At 53.4% G+C, this 15487-nt stretch overlaps 1 protein-coding gene across 3 annotated transcripts in view; it reads left to right on the top strand.

Annotated features, from left to right (window-relative positions):
• GRIK5 (glutamate ionotropic receptor kainate type subunit 5) overlaps nucleotides 1-14408 on the top strand; it is a 52734-nt gene extending 38326 nt beyond the window's left edge. For all 3 annotated transcript variants that reach the window (XM_059382554.1, XM_059382552.1, XM_059382553.1), the window contains 5 exons: nucleotides 6709-6874; nucleotides 7648-7873; nucleotides 9667-9795; nucleotides 9889-10010; nucleotides 13396-14408. In XM_059382554.1, coding sequence (XP_059238537.1) covers nucleotides 6709-6874; nucleotides 7648-7873; nucleotides 9667-9795; nucleotides 9889-10010; nucleotides 13396-13824 — 1072 coding nt within the window. In that variant the 3' untranslated portion in view covers nucleotides 13825-14408. The remainder of the gene's footprint in view (nucleotides 1-6708; nucleotides 6875-7647; nucleotides 7874-9666; nucleotides 9796-9888; nucleotides 10011-13395) is intronic.
• The last annotated feature ends 1079 nt before the right edge of the window (nucleotides 14409-15487 follow it).

The following is a 15487-nucleotide window of genomic DNA, read 5'->3' as shown; positions in this document are numbered from 1 at the left end:
CACCACCAGTCAGCCACCTTGTACCCTTGGGGTCAAGGTGGTCCCTGCTATGGACCCGGCACTGAGTAGTTTTGTCTTGACTCAGTGAGATCAGCACTTGGGGTAGCTTTGAAGAGACTTGGTTTCCAGAGAGCTGTGTCAGACCCTGCGTCTTTGTGAGTCGGGTTCACTGGGGGGCTGTGTTCGACATCCCTCTGTCCTCCACTCCACCGCCGTCCCAGGGCCTAACTCGGCACCGTGCTTGTGAGCTCAGCGAAGGGTAGCTGCCGTCTTCATGAGTAAATGCTGGGGGAGGGGCTGGTCTGGGAGGCCCTCCCAGCTTCGCCCCTGTCTTCCTGCCCCACAGATCTGTACCGTCTCAGGCAGCCTGGCCATTCTCACCTGCCAGGCAGGAGAACAGACAGGTTCAGGGTAGGACAAGTGGGCTCCGTGGTGAGGTCAGCAGGTGCCTCTTCTCCCCTCCCACGGCTCCCTGCCGTGCCCCAAGCGGCCCATCCTCTGACAACAGCCCTGTTAGGGGCAGCCTGCTCTTGTCCTTGCTCGGCAGAGGAGTCCAAGGTCACATGACGAGCCAGTGAGAGAGCCAGGATTTGGGGATTTTCCAGAGATCTTTGTATTATTGATTTCTTGTTTAGTTCCACTGTGGTCAGAACGTTCTCTGTAGGATTTTCTTCCTTTGAAATACATGGAGACTTGTTCTGTAGCTCAGCGTAGGGTCTGTCCTGGTAACCGCTGTCTGTGACGTGGGTGGTTGCCATGGGCTATAAACAGCAATTAGGGCCTGGAGGCTGCTAGTGTTACTTTAGGCTTCTCTCTCCCCACCGATCTTCTGTCTACTCGCTCTGTCAGTTATTGAGAGAGGGGCGTTGAAATAGCCACCTGTAATTGTGCAGGAATCTTTTCAGTTCTAACATGAAGTTTTTGCTTCATGAATTTTGAAGCTCTGTAATTAGGGGCATAAATGTTTAGAGTTTTTATGTTGTCTTGATGAATTGATCCCTTCGTCATTATATAATGCCTCTCTTTATTCCTGGTAACATGTCTGCTCTGAAGTTACCTTTATTTGATATTAATATAGCTACTCCAGCTTTCTTTCTTTCCTTTTTAAGATGTATTTATGTACTGGAGAGAGGAGAGGGGAAGAATGTGAGTCAGGATAGGGGCAGAGAGAGAATCTCAAGCAGAGCCCACACTGAATGCAGAGCCCGACTCGGGACTTGATCCCAGGACCCTGAGATCATGAGCCCAGTGGAAGCCAGACACTTAACCAACGGAGCCACCAAGGTCTCCTAACCACCCTAGCCTTCTCATGCTTACTGTCGGTATAGCATATCTTTTCTTACCCCTCTGCTTCTGACCTACCTGGACCATTATCTTTAAAGTGGGCTTCTTGGGGTGCCTGGGTGGCTCAGTGGGTTAAGCCTCTGCCTTTGGCTCAGGTCATGATCTCACGATCATGGGATCGAGCCCCACGTCGGGATCTCTGCTCATCAGGGAAACTGCTCCCTCTTTTCTCTCTCTGCCTGCCTCTCTGCCTACTGTGATCTCTGTCTGTCAAATAAATAAATCTTTAAAAAAAAAAAAAAAGAAAGAAAAAGAAAAAGCTAAGGGGGTTTCTTTCTTTCTTTTTTTTTTTTTAAAGATTTTATTTATTCATTTGACAGACAGATCACAGGCAGGCAGAGAGAGAGGAAGGGAAGCAGGCTCCCTGCTGAGCAGAGAGCCCGATGCACGGCTCCATCCCAGGACCCTGGGATCATGACCCGAGCCAAAGGCAGAGGCTTTAACCCACTGAATCACCCAGGCGCCCCCAAAGTGGGTTTCTTATAGGCAGCATAGATAGGCCTTGGAGCAGGGGTTGGCAAACTTTTTCAATATTGGGCCAGATAGCAAACATTTTAGGCTATGCTGGCCATCCGGTCTCTGTCACAGCTATTCTGCTCTGCCCTGTACTGTGAGAGGGGCCAGAGAGGACACACTGGTGAATGAGTGTGGCTGTGTTCCAATAAAACTTTATGGACACTGACACCGAAATTTGACTTTTCTATGTCATATGTCATGAAGTGTATGCCTCTTCTTTCATTCTCTTTTGAGACATTTAAAAATGTGAAAGCCATTCTTAGCCTGGGGGTTGTGCAAAAAGAGCAAGACAGATTTGGCCCGTGGGCCATCCTTTGCCAACCCCTGGTTGAGATCACTTATGTTAAATGCAATTGCTGTTACAGCTGGGCTTAAATCTGTCACCTTGCTACTTGTTTTTAATATGTCCCATCTCTTTGGGCTCCCTTTTCCCTCTTTTCCTGTCTTCCTTTGGATTTGAGATTTTTAGGATTCTGTTTCATGTCCACTATTGACTTTATTAAGCATACTTTTTTTTTTTTTTAAGATTTTATTTGTTTGACAGAGAGAGAGACAGTGAGAGAGGGAACACAAGCAGGGGGAGTGGGAGAGGGAGAAGCAAGCTCCCCGCTGAGCAGGGAGCCCAATACGGGGTTCGATTCCAGGACCCTGGGATTGTGACCTGAGCCAAAGGCAGCTGCTTAACAACTGAACCACCCAGGCAGCCGTATGAAGCATATTTTTACAAATTTTTTCCTCAGTAGTTGCTTGCTTTGGGTTTACAATATGCCTTTTTAATTGATTACAAAATAATTTCAAGTAACATTCCCCTACTTCACATAAGATGGAGATCCTTACGGCAGCATTCCCATTTGTATTACTTCTGTTTATCTTATGAACCTTACAACATATGAGGTGTGTGTGTGTGTTTAAACAGTAAATGTTTTTTATTTTTATTTTTGGAAACATTTTATTTATTTATTTGAGAGAGACAGAGCATGAGTTGGGGGTTGCTGGGTAGGAGAGGGAGAAACAGGCTCACCACAGAACAGGGAGCCCAATGCAGGATTTGATCCTAGGACCCTGGGATCGTCACCTGAGCCAAAGGCAGACACTTAACCGACTGAGTCACCCAGGAACCCGAAAGAGATTTTATTTTTAAGTAATTTCTACATCCAGTGTGAGGCTATAACCTCTGCCTTCGGTTCAGGTCGTGATCCCAGGATCCTGGGATCGAGCCCCACATCAGTTCCCTGTTCAGCTGAGAGCCTGCCTCTCCTCTCCTACTCCCCCTGCTTATGTTCCCACTCTCCATCTCTCTCTGTCAAATAAATAAATAAAATCTTTAAAAATATATTAATTCTCCCAGTTTTTGTTTGTATGAAAAATTAGCTAGTGTGTTTCCTTCTTTGAAGGATCTTTTTGACTGATACAGAATATAAGATTGACAGGTTGTTTTTCCCTTTCAGCACATTGTTGCATGGTCTCCTGATTCTGATAAGAAGTGTGTTGTCACTCTAATTTTTGATTCTTCATGTATGCTTTCATCCCTTCTGGCTGCTTTTTAAAAATATATATATATTTTCTTTATAAGATTTTATTTATTTATTTGACAGATAGAGGCACAAGTAGGCAGAGAGGCAGGCAGAGGGAGAGGGAGAAGCAGAGTCCCTTCTGAGCAGAGAGTCTGATGCGGAGCTCGATCCCAGAAACTTGGGTTATGACCTGAGCCGAAGGTAGATGCTTAACTGACAGCCACTCAGGCACCCCACTTCTTTTCTTAAAGATTTCTTTATTTGAGGGGCACCTGGGTGGCTCAGTCATTAACCGTCTGCCTTTAGCTCAGGTCATGATCTCAGGGCCCTGGGATGGAGCCCCGCATCAGGCTCCCGGCTCAGTGGGAAGCCTGCTTCTCTCTCTCCCACTTCCCCTGCTTTAATTCCCTCTCTCGCTGTCTCTCTCTGTGTTAAATAAATAACTAAAACCTTTTTAAAACATTTTATTTTTTTAAAAGATTATTTATTTATTTATTTGACAGACAGAGATCGCAAGTAGGCAGAGAGGCAGGCAGAGAGAGAGGAGGAAGCAGGCTCCCCACTAAGCAGAGAGCCCGATACGGGGTTCAATCCCAGGATCCTGGGGTCATGACCTGAGCCAAAGGCAGAGGCTTTAAACCATTGAGACACCCAGGCACCCCTAAAACCTTTTTTTTTTTTAAAGATTTATTTATTTGAGAGAGAGAACAAGAGAGCACAGGAGGGAGGGGCAGAAGAAGAGAATACTAAGTAGAGTCTGCACTGAGGAAGCCTGACGGGCTCGATCTCATGACCCTGAGATCACAACGTGAGCCACAATCAAATCAGATGCTCACAAGACTGAGCCACCCAGGCGCCCACTATATACTTTTTTTTTTTTTTTTTTTTTTAAAGATTTCTGTGTTAGAGAGAGAAAGAGAGTTCTGGCTGCTTTTAAGATATTCTTTAGGGAATCCTGAGTGGCTCAGTTGGTTAAGCATCTGACTCTTGATTTTGACTTAGGTCAGGATCTCAGGGTTGTAAGACTGCCCTGCGTCAGTCTCCGCGCTGAGCATAGAGCCTGCTTAATATTCTCTCTCTCCCTCAGCCCACCCCAGCCCCTGGCACATATTCTCTCTCTAAAAAAGAAAAAATGTATATTCTCCTTATCACTGGTTTTCAGTGATTGATTGTAACGTGATTCGATGGGTTTTATGTGTATGTGTGTTTATCCTACTTTGGTTTCATTGAGTTTCTTGTGTCTGCCAGTTTATAATTTTTATCAGATTTGAAAAAGCTTCGACCAGTACTTCTTCAAATACTTTTTCCTCTTATCCTCTTCCTTTTCTCTCCTTATGGGATTCCAATCACATAGGTAAAGACCACTTGGTACTATTCAACAGGCCACTCAAGCTTCGTGCTCATTGTCAGTCACTTTTCCCCCTCTCTGACTTCAATTTGAATAGATTCTATTGCTGTCTTCTAATTCTCTGTTCTTTTCTGTGCAGTGTCTGATCTGTGTAATCCCTTCCAGTAACATTTCCCACTCAGATGTCATATATTTAATCCCTGGACATTCCATTTGCTCCTTTTCTAAATATTTCTCTCTAGTTACATTCCAGTTTTTCTTTATATCCTTGAGAATTCTGAATATACCCATAATAGCTTTTTAATACCCTCATCTGCTAATTCCATCATTCTGCCAGTTCTGGTTCTGTTTCAATTGAGTGACTTGTCTCTCACTGTTTCCTGCACCTTTGTTTGTTTCCTTTTTTTAAAGATTTATTTATTTATTTGAGAGCGAGGGAGGAGGGCCAAAGGGAGAGGGAGAGAGACACTTTAGTAGACTCCAAGGTGAGCCCAGAGCCCGATGTGAGCCTTGATCTGACAACCCTGAGCTCAGACCTGAAGTGAAACCGAGAGTCAGATGCTTAACCCACTGCACCACCCAGGGGCACCCTTCCCTGCACATTTACATATCTGATAATTTTTTTTTTTTTTAAAGATTTTATTTATTTATTTGACAGAGAGAGATGACAAGCAGGCAGAGAGGCAGGCAGAGAGAGAGGAGGAAGCAGGCTCCCTGCTGAGCAGAGAGCCCGATGCGGGACTTGATCCCAGGACCCTGAGATCATGACCTGAGCCGAAGGCAGCGGCTTAACCCACTGAGCCACCCAGGCGCCCCAATATCTGATAATTTTTTTACTGAATGACAGACATTGTGAATTTTACATTGTTTACATTGTTGAATATATTACTTTAGAGAGTCTCCAACTTTCTCTGGCAGGCAGTTAAGTTCCTTGTGGATAATTTTGATCCTTTCCAGGCCTATTTTTCAGTTCTTTGAGGGCAGTTCTGGCATGGCCTTTATATTCTCGGGCTGACTTAACTCTGTTTGTAATGTGTTGTCCTTTGGGGTCTTTGCTGAATGTCTCATGTATTCAGTGAGATCTCATTACTCTGACTAGAGAGAGCTCAAAGGATTCCCAGCCCTGTGTGAACCCTGGGAATTGTTGTCTGTCTTTTTTCTTTCTTTTTTTTTTTTTTAAAGAATTTATTTGGCAGAGAGAGAAAGAGAGTGAGAGCACAAGCAGGGTGAGTGGAAGAGGGAGAAGCAGGCTCACCACTGAGCAGGGAGCCCTACGTGGGTCTCCATCCCAAGACTTGGAGATCATGACCTGAACTGAAGGCAGACACTTAACCGACTGAGCCACCCGGGCGTGCCTGATTGTTGTCTTTGAAAGCATTTCTCTGGTTCTTGGAGTTTTACCCTAAGTGTACACAGATTGGTAATCAGCCAAAGATTCAAGGGGACTCTGAGCAGATTTCTGGAACCTTCTCTCCCTGTGCATCTCCCTCTTCTTGGATTCTCTGTCCCACAAATTCTAGCCATGTTGGTCTCTCTGATCTCCAGTCTGCAACTCAGTGAGATTGCCAGACTGGGTTTCCCTTCCTGGCACCGCAGCCTGTAAATCAAATTCAGCCAGACAGCCTGGGCGATGATACGTCTCACTTCATTGTTTTCTTTTTTTTCCTCAGGGATTACAGTCTTGTGATGCCTATTGTCCTAGGTCTTTAAATAGTTCTCTATAGTCTGTCCAGTTTTCTAGTTACTCACAGTGGAAGGGTTTTTTCTGGGTACCTTATTCTCTTATTTCTGGAAATGGAACTCTCTGGAAGCAACATTAAACCCAGAGAGTCAGGCCCCAGCATCTGTTCTCCCAGCCTTCCCACGAGTCAGCAGTTGCGGAGCCTTCTAGATGCCAAGGTCACTGAGGGGCTCTGCTGACAGGGCACATGGCCACAGTGGGAGGGTGGCAGGCACGGCTCCAGACTGGCTCACTCTACCCCTCAGGTGGGCTTTCACCTTGATCATCATCTCCTCCTACACGGCCAACCTGGCCGCCTTCCTCACCGTGCAGCGCATGGAGGTGCCGGTGGAGTCAGCCGATGACCTGGCCGATCAGACCAACATTGAGTACGGCACGATCCATGCTGGGTCCACCATGACCTTCTTTCAGGTAGGGCCTTTGAGACACCCGGGCTTGCTGCCCCTGCCACGCATAGCCACCCGGGGTGGGGCTGGGCAGGGCCTCCTGGGTCAGACGTACGTTCGCTACAGTTTGGGAGGCTGGGGAGCAGCTGCGAGACCAGAGAAGTAGGTCTGGGAAATTGCTGAGCCCTGGGGAGAGCCTGTGGGGCACAAAGGTAGAGCAGTGTCTGGACCTCAGATCAAAGAAGGAGGACAGGTGTCGGGAGTCGTGGCAGGGGTGGGCATCCCCAGCCTGGCCTCTGCATGCCCCCCACCCCAGGCTTGTGAAGCTTTGGGGCTGTAACTGGGGCAGGGTGAGACATTTCCCAGAAGGTTCCTGCAGGGCCTGAAGGAAGTAAACTGTCCTATTTGGCAGGGACACAGGTCTTCCCGACTCAGGCTGGGCCGTGGGTAAATTTGGAATTGAGCTTCTGCATGTAAGGCCTGGGAATGCTGAGAAGACAGGGCTGGGTGTCAGGCCAAGCCAGACCCAGGAGTGGAAGAGAGAAGACAGGCTGGAGAACAGACTGTGGCCCCTTCTTCCCAAGCCTTAGGTCCTCAGGTCCTCACTGGGCTGGTGGGTGTGTGGATAACTTGGACCTGGCCTTGAACGGTCTCATCACTCTGCTCTCCCTTTGGCTCTTTCTGCTCCCTCTGGTCTCCTCGCTCACTCTCTGGTTGAGAGAAGCCTCCTAGAGGGCATGGGGCAGGGCTGAGGGGACAGACCCACCCCTGACATCCCCTTGTGCCCCCTCTGGCCAGAACTCACGGTACCAGACGTACCAGCGCATGTGGAACTACATGCAGTCCAAGCAGCCCAGTGTGTTCGTCAAGAGCACAGAGGAAGGCATTGCCCGTGTCCTCAACTCCCGCTACGCCTTCCTGCTCGAGTCCACCATGAACGAGTACCACCGGCGGCTCAACTGCAACCTCACCCAGATCGGGGGCCTCCTCGACACCAAGGGCTACGGCATCGGCATGCCGCTGGGTAGGGAGCCGGAGGGCCGGACGAGCGGGGGGCGGGGCGGGGGGCGTCCGGGGCCATGCCCTCCCTGCAGCGGTCTGGGTGCATCGTGCATGTCTTGCATGGCCTCCTGGCTGTGCCACCATCCCGAACCTCCACACTTGGGCTGCAAACACGGGTCTAGCAATAGTCAGTTCCAGCCTTGCATGGCCTCTGGGAGAGCCCAGTGAGACTGGGTGCAGCCCCAGTGCTTATGGGCCGTGACACCTGCCACCTTCCCTTGTGGCCTGAGGACTCCTTGAGGGTGAAGACCTGGTTTTATGGGCCATGTTCTCTGCCTGGAACCGACAGCCTGGCTCACGGGGTACTGAGAATACAGACGATGGATGGAGGAGGGAGGGAGGGAGGGAAGGTGGGGGAGGAAGTGGGGGTGTCTGAGGGAGGGATGGGTGGATCTGCCAGAGAAACCTGAACCTGCTTTTCCAGGGCCCAGTGCTGGAAACCCACCAATTTTGTCAGCAAACTTTGACATCTTGGCTTTTAAATCCATCTCTCTGCCACTGACTGCCATTAGTTCTCTATTGCTGTATAACCAATGACCTCAAATCTTAGCTGCTCTGTGCTTCTTGAAGTGCTGGGCCAGGGAAGCAGGCTAGCCCAGTGCTTTGGGGGGCAGGCTCTGGAGTCACACTGACCTGGATTCAAATCCCACCTCCCTCCCTGACTCTGTGCGTGACCTTGGGCAAGAATGTCACGTGCCCCATCCAGAAGAAGGGGTGATAACACCTGATAATAACCAGGATCAGGAGGGCTTCAAATTAATGCCTCTAAACCGAGGATCCGGCTTGTAGAGGGTGCCTGATAAATAGTAATCCCTCCACTCACCCACGGCCCTTGTTCCTGGCCCCTGGCAGGGGCTTGAGAATTGCCGTAGCAAATGAAGAAATGAGTCCAGGGTAGGAAATGTGTCAGGTGTTTGGGACCTAAAAGTGGCTTAAGGCGAGGCTCTGAGGGTAGGGAGGAGAGAAGGGGTCTGGGGCTGAAGCCATGCAGCAGAGAATCATTCACGAGCGGACTGTTGGATGCCCTGCTGTGTGCTGGGCATGCGCTGCATGCTGGGATCCCAGACCAGGGAGCTGCCGAGCCCCCCACCTCCTGCTGGGGGTGCGCAGACAGCAGGCAGATAGTAAACACCTGGCTTTATAAAGCCATATCGGGTGGTCACAACTGATGGGGAGGGATGTGCTTGGAAGTTGACCAGAGATCTCTTGAGGTACCATGTGAGTAGAGCCCTGGGTGACGTGAAGGAAGGAACATTCCAGGCAGAAGTGCTAAGGTGGGATTGTGTCTGAAGGACTCAAGGAACAGCCTGGAGGCTGGTGTGGCCAGAGTTGCAAGCCCAGAGGATGGGGGCGGGGGCAGGGTGAGTAAACGCAGGATCTCTAGGCTGAGGGGAGGACCGGGTTCTCTCTGCATCGGGACCACTGGAGAATTTTGAGCACCAGAAAGGCAAGTTCTAGGACTCAGTTTCCAAAGTTGTCCCTCTGGCTGCTGTGTTAGGAAGAGCCTGGGTGGGAGGTGAGGAGAGCTGCAGGGAGGGGACCGTCACAAATGTGACATGCGGTGTATTGGGGGCATGGCCCAGGGTGGTTGCAGGGGAGGTCAAGGCAAGCAGTGGTCAGACTCAAAGGTGGACAGAGGACCCGGGGGTGTGGTGGAGGCAGGAGGAAGGGCCATGCTAAGGGCATGATAGGGATTTGGGTAGGCAGCATTTCAGGGCCCCAATGGCCAGTCACCCCCTTGTGTGTCTGGTCCAGGCTCCCCATTCCGGGATGAGATCACCTTGGCCATCCTGCAGCTTCAGGAGAACAACCGGCTGGAGATCCTGAAGCGCAAGTGGTGGGAGGGGGGCCGGTGCCCCAAGGAGGAGGATCATCGAGCTAAAGGTCAGCGGCCCCACATACCGTGCCATTCCCCAAGCCCTGTGGCCCCCGTTCCCGCACAGCCCCGACTCCGTGGCTTTCCCCCTCCACCCCCAGGTCTGGGCATGGAGAACATTGGTGGCATTTTTGTTGTGCTCATCTGTGGTCTCATCATTGCTGTCTTCGTGGCGGTCATGGAATTCATATGGTCCACAAGGAGGTCAGCAGAGTCTGAAGAGGTGAGGGGATTGGCAAAGAGGGTCGGGGGCGGGGGGGTGTGCCCGGGGTGGAGGGGCGTGGAGATTGTGGCCTTCCTGGAGGAATGTCAGAGGCAGTAAGGGACTGGGAGGGGGGTGGGGGACATGACCTGAGAGACCCCTGGGGCAGAGGGGGTTCAAAAGAGGTGGGGGCAGACAGAAGGGAGAGGGGAGCCAGGTGGAGGAAGGCCAGAGACGGGAAAGCTGCAGGGACAGAGCTGAGGATGAGGGGGGAAGGAGGGAGAAGGGTGTGGAGAGGGGCAGGGCGTGAAGCCAGGAGAAAGGAGAGGTGGGTGGGGCCAGAAGATGGCAGGCTGGTTTCAGCTGCTGCCCAGTGACACTCCATCTCCTGCCCCTGCCCCTGGCCCTGCATGCTCCTGTGGCCTTCCACCTCCCCTCCCAGCCCCTCCCCCTCCTCACCTGGGCTGACCTCGCTTCCATTTCTCTGAGAAATGCGGAAGGAGCCCAAGGAAAGCATGCAGACTTCACATCTGGTCACCTGCCTGCTTTCCCCACGACCTGGTTAGTTACTCCCAGGCAATGTGCATACTCCCACTAAGTCGCCCTCCCCTGGGCCCCCATCTCCTCTCTCGCCAAGGACATTCCTCTGTGGTTCTCTGCACCCTCCCCCCATCGTCAGTTTCCTCCTTTCTGTTGGATCAAGGCTACCTGCATACAAACATGCTGTCTTCTCTCCCATGTTCCAGAAATTTCTCTTGACCCCACTTCCCCTCCCAGACACCACCCCACTTCTCCCCTAACCTCCTAACCTTACAACCTTGAAAGAGTGCATCTGTCTGCTACTTCAGTCCCCCTCCTGCATTCTCTCTTGAACATGCTCCCATCCAGCTGTTGTCCCCACCTCCGCACTGAAGCCACTCATCACCACTCGTCATCCCACGACTGGGATCCACTGCCGGAGTTTCAGGCCTCACCATACGTGAAGTAGTGATAGGCTTCAGCATAGCTGATCGCAGTCCTAAAACCCTCTCCTCTGGGCTCATGCCTCACTTTTCTCCTTCTTCTGTGACCAGTCCTTTGTCAGGGCCCCTAGGGCTCCTTCCTGGACTCTTCTCTGGCTTTCTCCTGCCCCTTGGTGATCCCACCCAGCAAAATGGTTTGTGAGGCCACCGCTGCGCTGATGACATGTATTAGTTACTTATTACCATAGCTCACACTAAGACATAGCAGCTTTGAGAAGCACGCTTAACATCAGTTTACAGTTTCTATGGGTCAGAAGTCTGGGAGCAGGTTGGCTGAGTGATTCTAGCTGCCAGGGTCTCTAGTGAGGTCATGGTCATGCTGTTGGCCAAAGGCTTGCCTGGAGCCAGAGGGTGCACTTCCAAGGTGGCCTACTGTCTCCCGATGCACTTGCAGGATTTTGATTTAGGGAGGTGACTAAGTGATGACACAGAGAGGCCAATGCCATTGAAAGAAGATTCTTATTTACTTATATTTCCCAGGAGGGGTCATGCCATACCCCACTGGGCCACAGGGGTAGGTCAGGGGCTGGAGCTGGTTTGGTCAGGGGCTGGAGCTGGGGGACAGCCTGGGCCACAGGCTTCACTGGGGTTTCTGCACAAAAGGCAAGGCCGGCAGGGAAAGCAGCTTAGAACTGGCTGATGTTGATAATGTCAGTAGGCTCTGGGCTAGAGGGGTGGTCTCTAGTGGTGTGTACCTGGTCCTGGGTGATTTAGGGCAGCTGGGTATGAGAATTAGGTTAAGTGGGTGGGGGGCTGGGGTGGGGGCTGCAGAGGTATTGGGATTGCTTGGTTTGCATATAAAAGGTGGGCTCCCAGCCCTTTGCCCTAAGAATTGTCTAGCCAGTCTCCCTGGCCAGCAAGGTTTTTAAGATGTCAGAACATTCTGAGACAGAGCAACGAACAGGAGGAACACACACTCCCCTGGCAGGGGCAGGAGGCCTCAGTCCCTCCCACGGGGACCTCTCTGTAGGGCTGCTGGGGTGTCCTCACACCGTGGCAGCAGACTTCCCCCAGAGCGAGTGATCCAAGGGCGAACCCAGCAGAGGCCAAAATGTCAGCTGACTAGTCAGCTGACCAGCTGTAGTCTGCTGGTCACACAGCAACCCTAATCCAAAGGCAGAGGGGATTCCGGAGGGTGGGAACACTGGGGGACAGGACTCTAGAAGCTACCTGCCTTAAACCCCCCATGTGCCCCCCCCGGGGGGGGGCCTATCCCTGGACCCAGGCTTTGTGCACTCGGCCCCATACTCCACATCTCCCTGTGGATGTCTGACAGAGAGCCCACAGAGCGTCACGTGGCCAGTGCAGGGCTCCTGCCCACGCACCAGACACCGCCGACATTCCGCCTGCTCAGGCCGCAGTGTGATTACCCTTCAGCCTCCTCTTGATCTCAGCCAGTTCTGTTGGCTCCACCCTCAAAAATATACCCAGAATCCAGCCCCTTCTCACCTCCTTGGCCACTGCCCCTTGGCTTGCCCTTGGCCTTCCTAGTCTGTTCTCAACATAGTGAAAGTACCACAGTCCTCAAAGCTCCCCAGTGCCTCCCACCTCACTGGGAAAAAGCCAAACCCTCACAGCAGCCCAGGGGCCCCATTGCTCTTCTGACCTCCTCTTCTCCCTCTGTCCCCCTGCGTCCCCAGTCCAGCCACCCTGGTGGTTCTCCTCCACCTCCCAGCACCTCTGTCCTTGCTGAGGTACCTGCTTGCCCTCCTCCCAGGCTCCAGGGCTCACTCCACACTGCCTTTCAGTCTCACTGAAGCTCCTCTTTGCCATGAGTGTTCCTGAACGTCCCTACTCCAGATATGGCATGACCTCCCACCTCTCTTCCCTCTCTTATTGTTCCCCAAAGCACTCATCACCACCTAACCTGCTACCTCGATTTACAGCTTTGTTGTTGTTGGGGGGGGGTTGTTTTGTTTTATTTTTTTGGTTTTGGGTCTTTTGTTTGGTTGGGTTTTTTGGTCTCTGCATGCTGGAAATCACCTTCCAGGAGGGCAGGGACTTCCATCTGTTTTGTTTTGTTTTTTCTTTTCTCTGCATACAGCTGGGGCTCAGTAAATGTCTTGCAGTAATGGTAGCATGAATGAGAGGCAGAAGATGGAAAACAAGCAGGAGGTGGTCAGAGACTCAGCAGTGATAAGAAAGGGAAAGAGAGGAGCCGAGATAGGAGGCGAGGGCGGACTCCCTGAGAATAGAAGGGGCTAGGGAAGCGGAGAGACAGGGTGGAGAGGCGGAGAGGGAGAGGTGAGGGGAACGGTGAAGAGGAATGGAGCTGGGGGGGGGGGGGGGGGAGAGAAGACGAGGAGGCCGGTCCAGGAGTGGCGGTCGGACCAGGAGTGGCGGTCGGACGGTGACCCACGCGCCCCGCCCTGCGCCGCCCACAGGTGTCGGTGTGCCAGGAGATGCTGCAGGAGCTGCGGCACGCGGTGTCTTGCCGCAAGACTTCGCGTTCCCGCCGGCGCCGGCGCCCGAGCGGCCCGAGCCGGGCCCTGCTGTCGCTGCGAGCGGTCCGCGAGATGCGCCTCAGCAACGGCAAGCTCTACTCGGCCGGCGCGGGCGGGGATGGGGGCGGCGCGCACGGCGGCCCCCAGCGCCTCCTGGACGACCCGGGGCCGCCTGGCGGGGCCCGGCCCCTAGCCCCCACGCCCTGCACCCATGTGCGCGTCTGCCAGGAGTGTCGGCGCATCCAGGCGCTGCGGGCGTCTGGGGCCGGCGCGCCCCCGCGTGGCCTAGGTGCCCCCGCCGAAGCCACCAGCCCGCCCCGGCCGCGGCCAGGCCCCACCGGCCCCCGAGAGCTGGCTGAGCACGAGTGACCACGGGCGGAGCCGGGCTGGCGGCCGGACTGATTGCAGGGACGGGGCCCGCCCTAGGCCCGGGCCGCCCCCGTTTCCCCAGTGGACAAGGGACGGGACTTGTGCCCCCGGTACTCCGTACGCCGCGATTTTGCCTTCGGCTCGCGGTGAAGTCCAAGGCCCGCCTCCGGAGCCTGCCTGCGCCCCCTAGTGGACTCGCCGGAGGGTGCCGCGGACCCTGCATTCCGCCCCCGACTGCGGACAGGAGCGCAGAAACCGAGGACTTCAGGGGCCGGGGACTGCGGGGCCATTCCAGAAGCGGAAAGCAGTCCGCGAGGAGAGCCCCATCCTGGGACTGCTCAGGCTCCCCAAGACTTGACACAGCCCTCCCTACTTCTGGAGGAAGGGAGGGCTTCTGGGCAGATGGGTGTCCCCTGGCGCCCCTCAACTCTTCTCTTTCTCTCTTTTTTTTGGGGAGAAACCTCGGAATTTCTATGAGACACCCCCCAGGGAGGAGGTCAGTTGGGCCCCCATCCCTCCCCCTGCCACACACCCGGTCCCTGTTGGAATAAAAAAAAGAACAAAACCCCAAAACTGGGGATACCTGGGTCTCATTTCCTGGGGATGTGAGGTCATTAAAGGCTTGGGCTCTCCAGGGAGTCTGCTGAGAACTACACACTGGATGGTCACTCCTGGACTCTCTTCACCCTTGGGCCCTGCCCTCAGGCAGCAGGTCAGCCTAGGTCCTGGCAGCTGGCCCCTCTCCACTGACCTTCTCTCAGGACAGAAGGAGGCTGTGACAGAGACCCTGAGACAGATGGAAAAAGATGCAGGGATCTGGAGAGGCGGAGACACCAGGGAACAGAGACACAGAAAGAAACCAGATGGGGTTGGGGGGTGGGGAGGGTTAGAGAACTGCTTAGTGTGGCGGTGCCTGGTGTGACCACACGGTGACAAGTGTGTGCTGGGGCCAGGGTGATCTGGTGACTTTTAAATTGTGAACATGTGTGTGTATGTACGCCCGTGAGGCCGTCTTCAACTGTCTATGGCTGTGACCCCGTGTTTCTGCTGAAAGTGTGCCTTCCCAACCCCCAAGAGAGGAAGTGAGAAATCCCAGTGATAGGGGTGGGGGGTGGCTGAAGGGCTGGTTGCGCAGGGAGAGGGGCAGGGAGGGGGTGGGTCTGCTTTCTGTCCCCGCCTTCCCTCCTTCCTTCCCCCTCTACCCCCCCACCCCCGTGCTCTGCTGGAGGTTTCCACTGGAAACTGCAGCTGAGAGAGGACGAGTGAAGGTCACACAGCAAGAGCCATAACGAGGCCGAGTAGAAGGGGGAGAGGTGGAGAGGTGGAGAGCGAGGAAGAGATGGGGCAGGGGTGGGGGAGAGAGAGATGGGGAGAGACTAGGAGGGGGCCAAGAGGGAGGGGGAGAGGCAGAGGGAGACACCGTGATTAGGTGAGATAGAATGGAGAAGGGGACAAGAGACTGAGACAGGCAGGGAGATAGATGAAGCAAGGAAGTTAGACCCCAGGGAACTGGTGCTGAGAGAAGCAGAGCTTGAGGTGAGGCAGAAGCTGGCTAGCGATGGGAAGCCGAAGACTAGATGGAGAGGGGAGGGGGCCGGAGCGGTGAGCAAAGCCAGAGGGAGTGAGACTGGGCTGGGAGTGGAGAGGCTGAGCCCTCCTCTCG

The sequence above is a fragment of the Mustela nigripes genome, chromosome 17 (genome assembly GCF_022355385.1).
Source record: "Mustela nigripes isolate SB6536 chromosome 17, MUSNIG.SB6536, whole genome shotgun sequence".
Lineage (NCBI taxonomy): Eukaryota > Metazoa > Chordata > Mammalia > Carnivora > Mustelidae > Mustela > Mustela nigripes.
The sequence above is the reverse complement of the archived record's forward strand: the minus strand, read 5'-3'. Positions and strand labels throughout refer to the sequence as shown.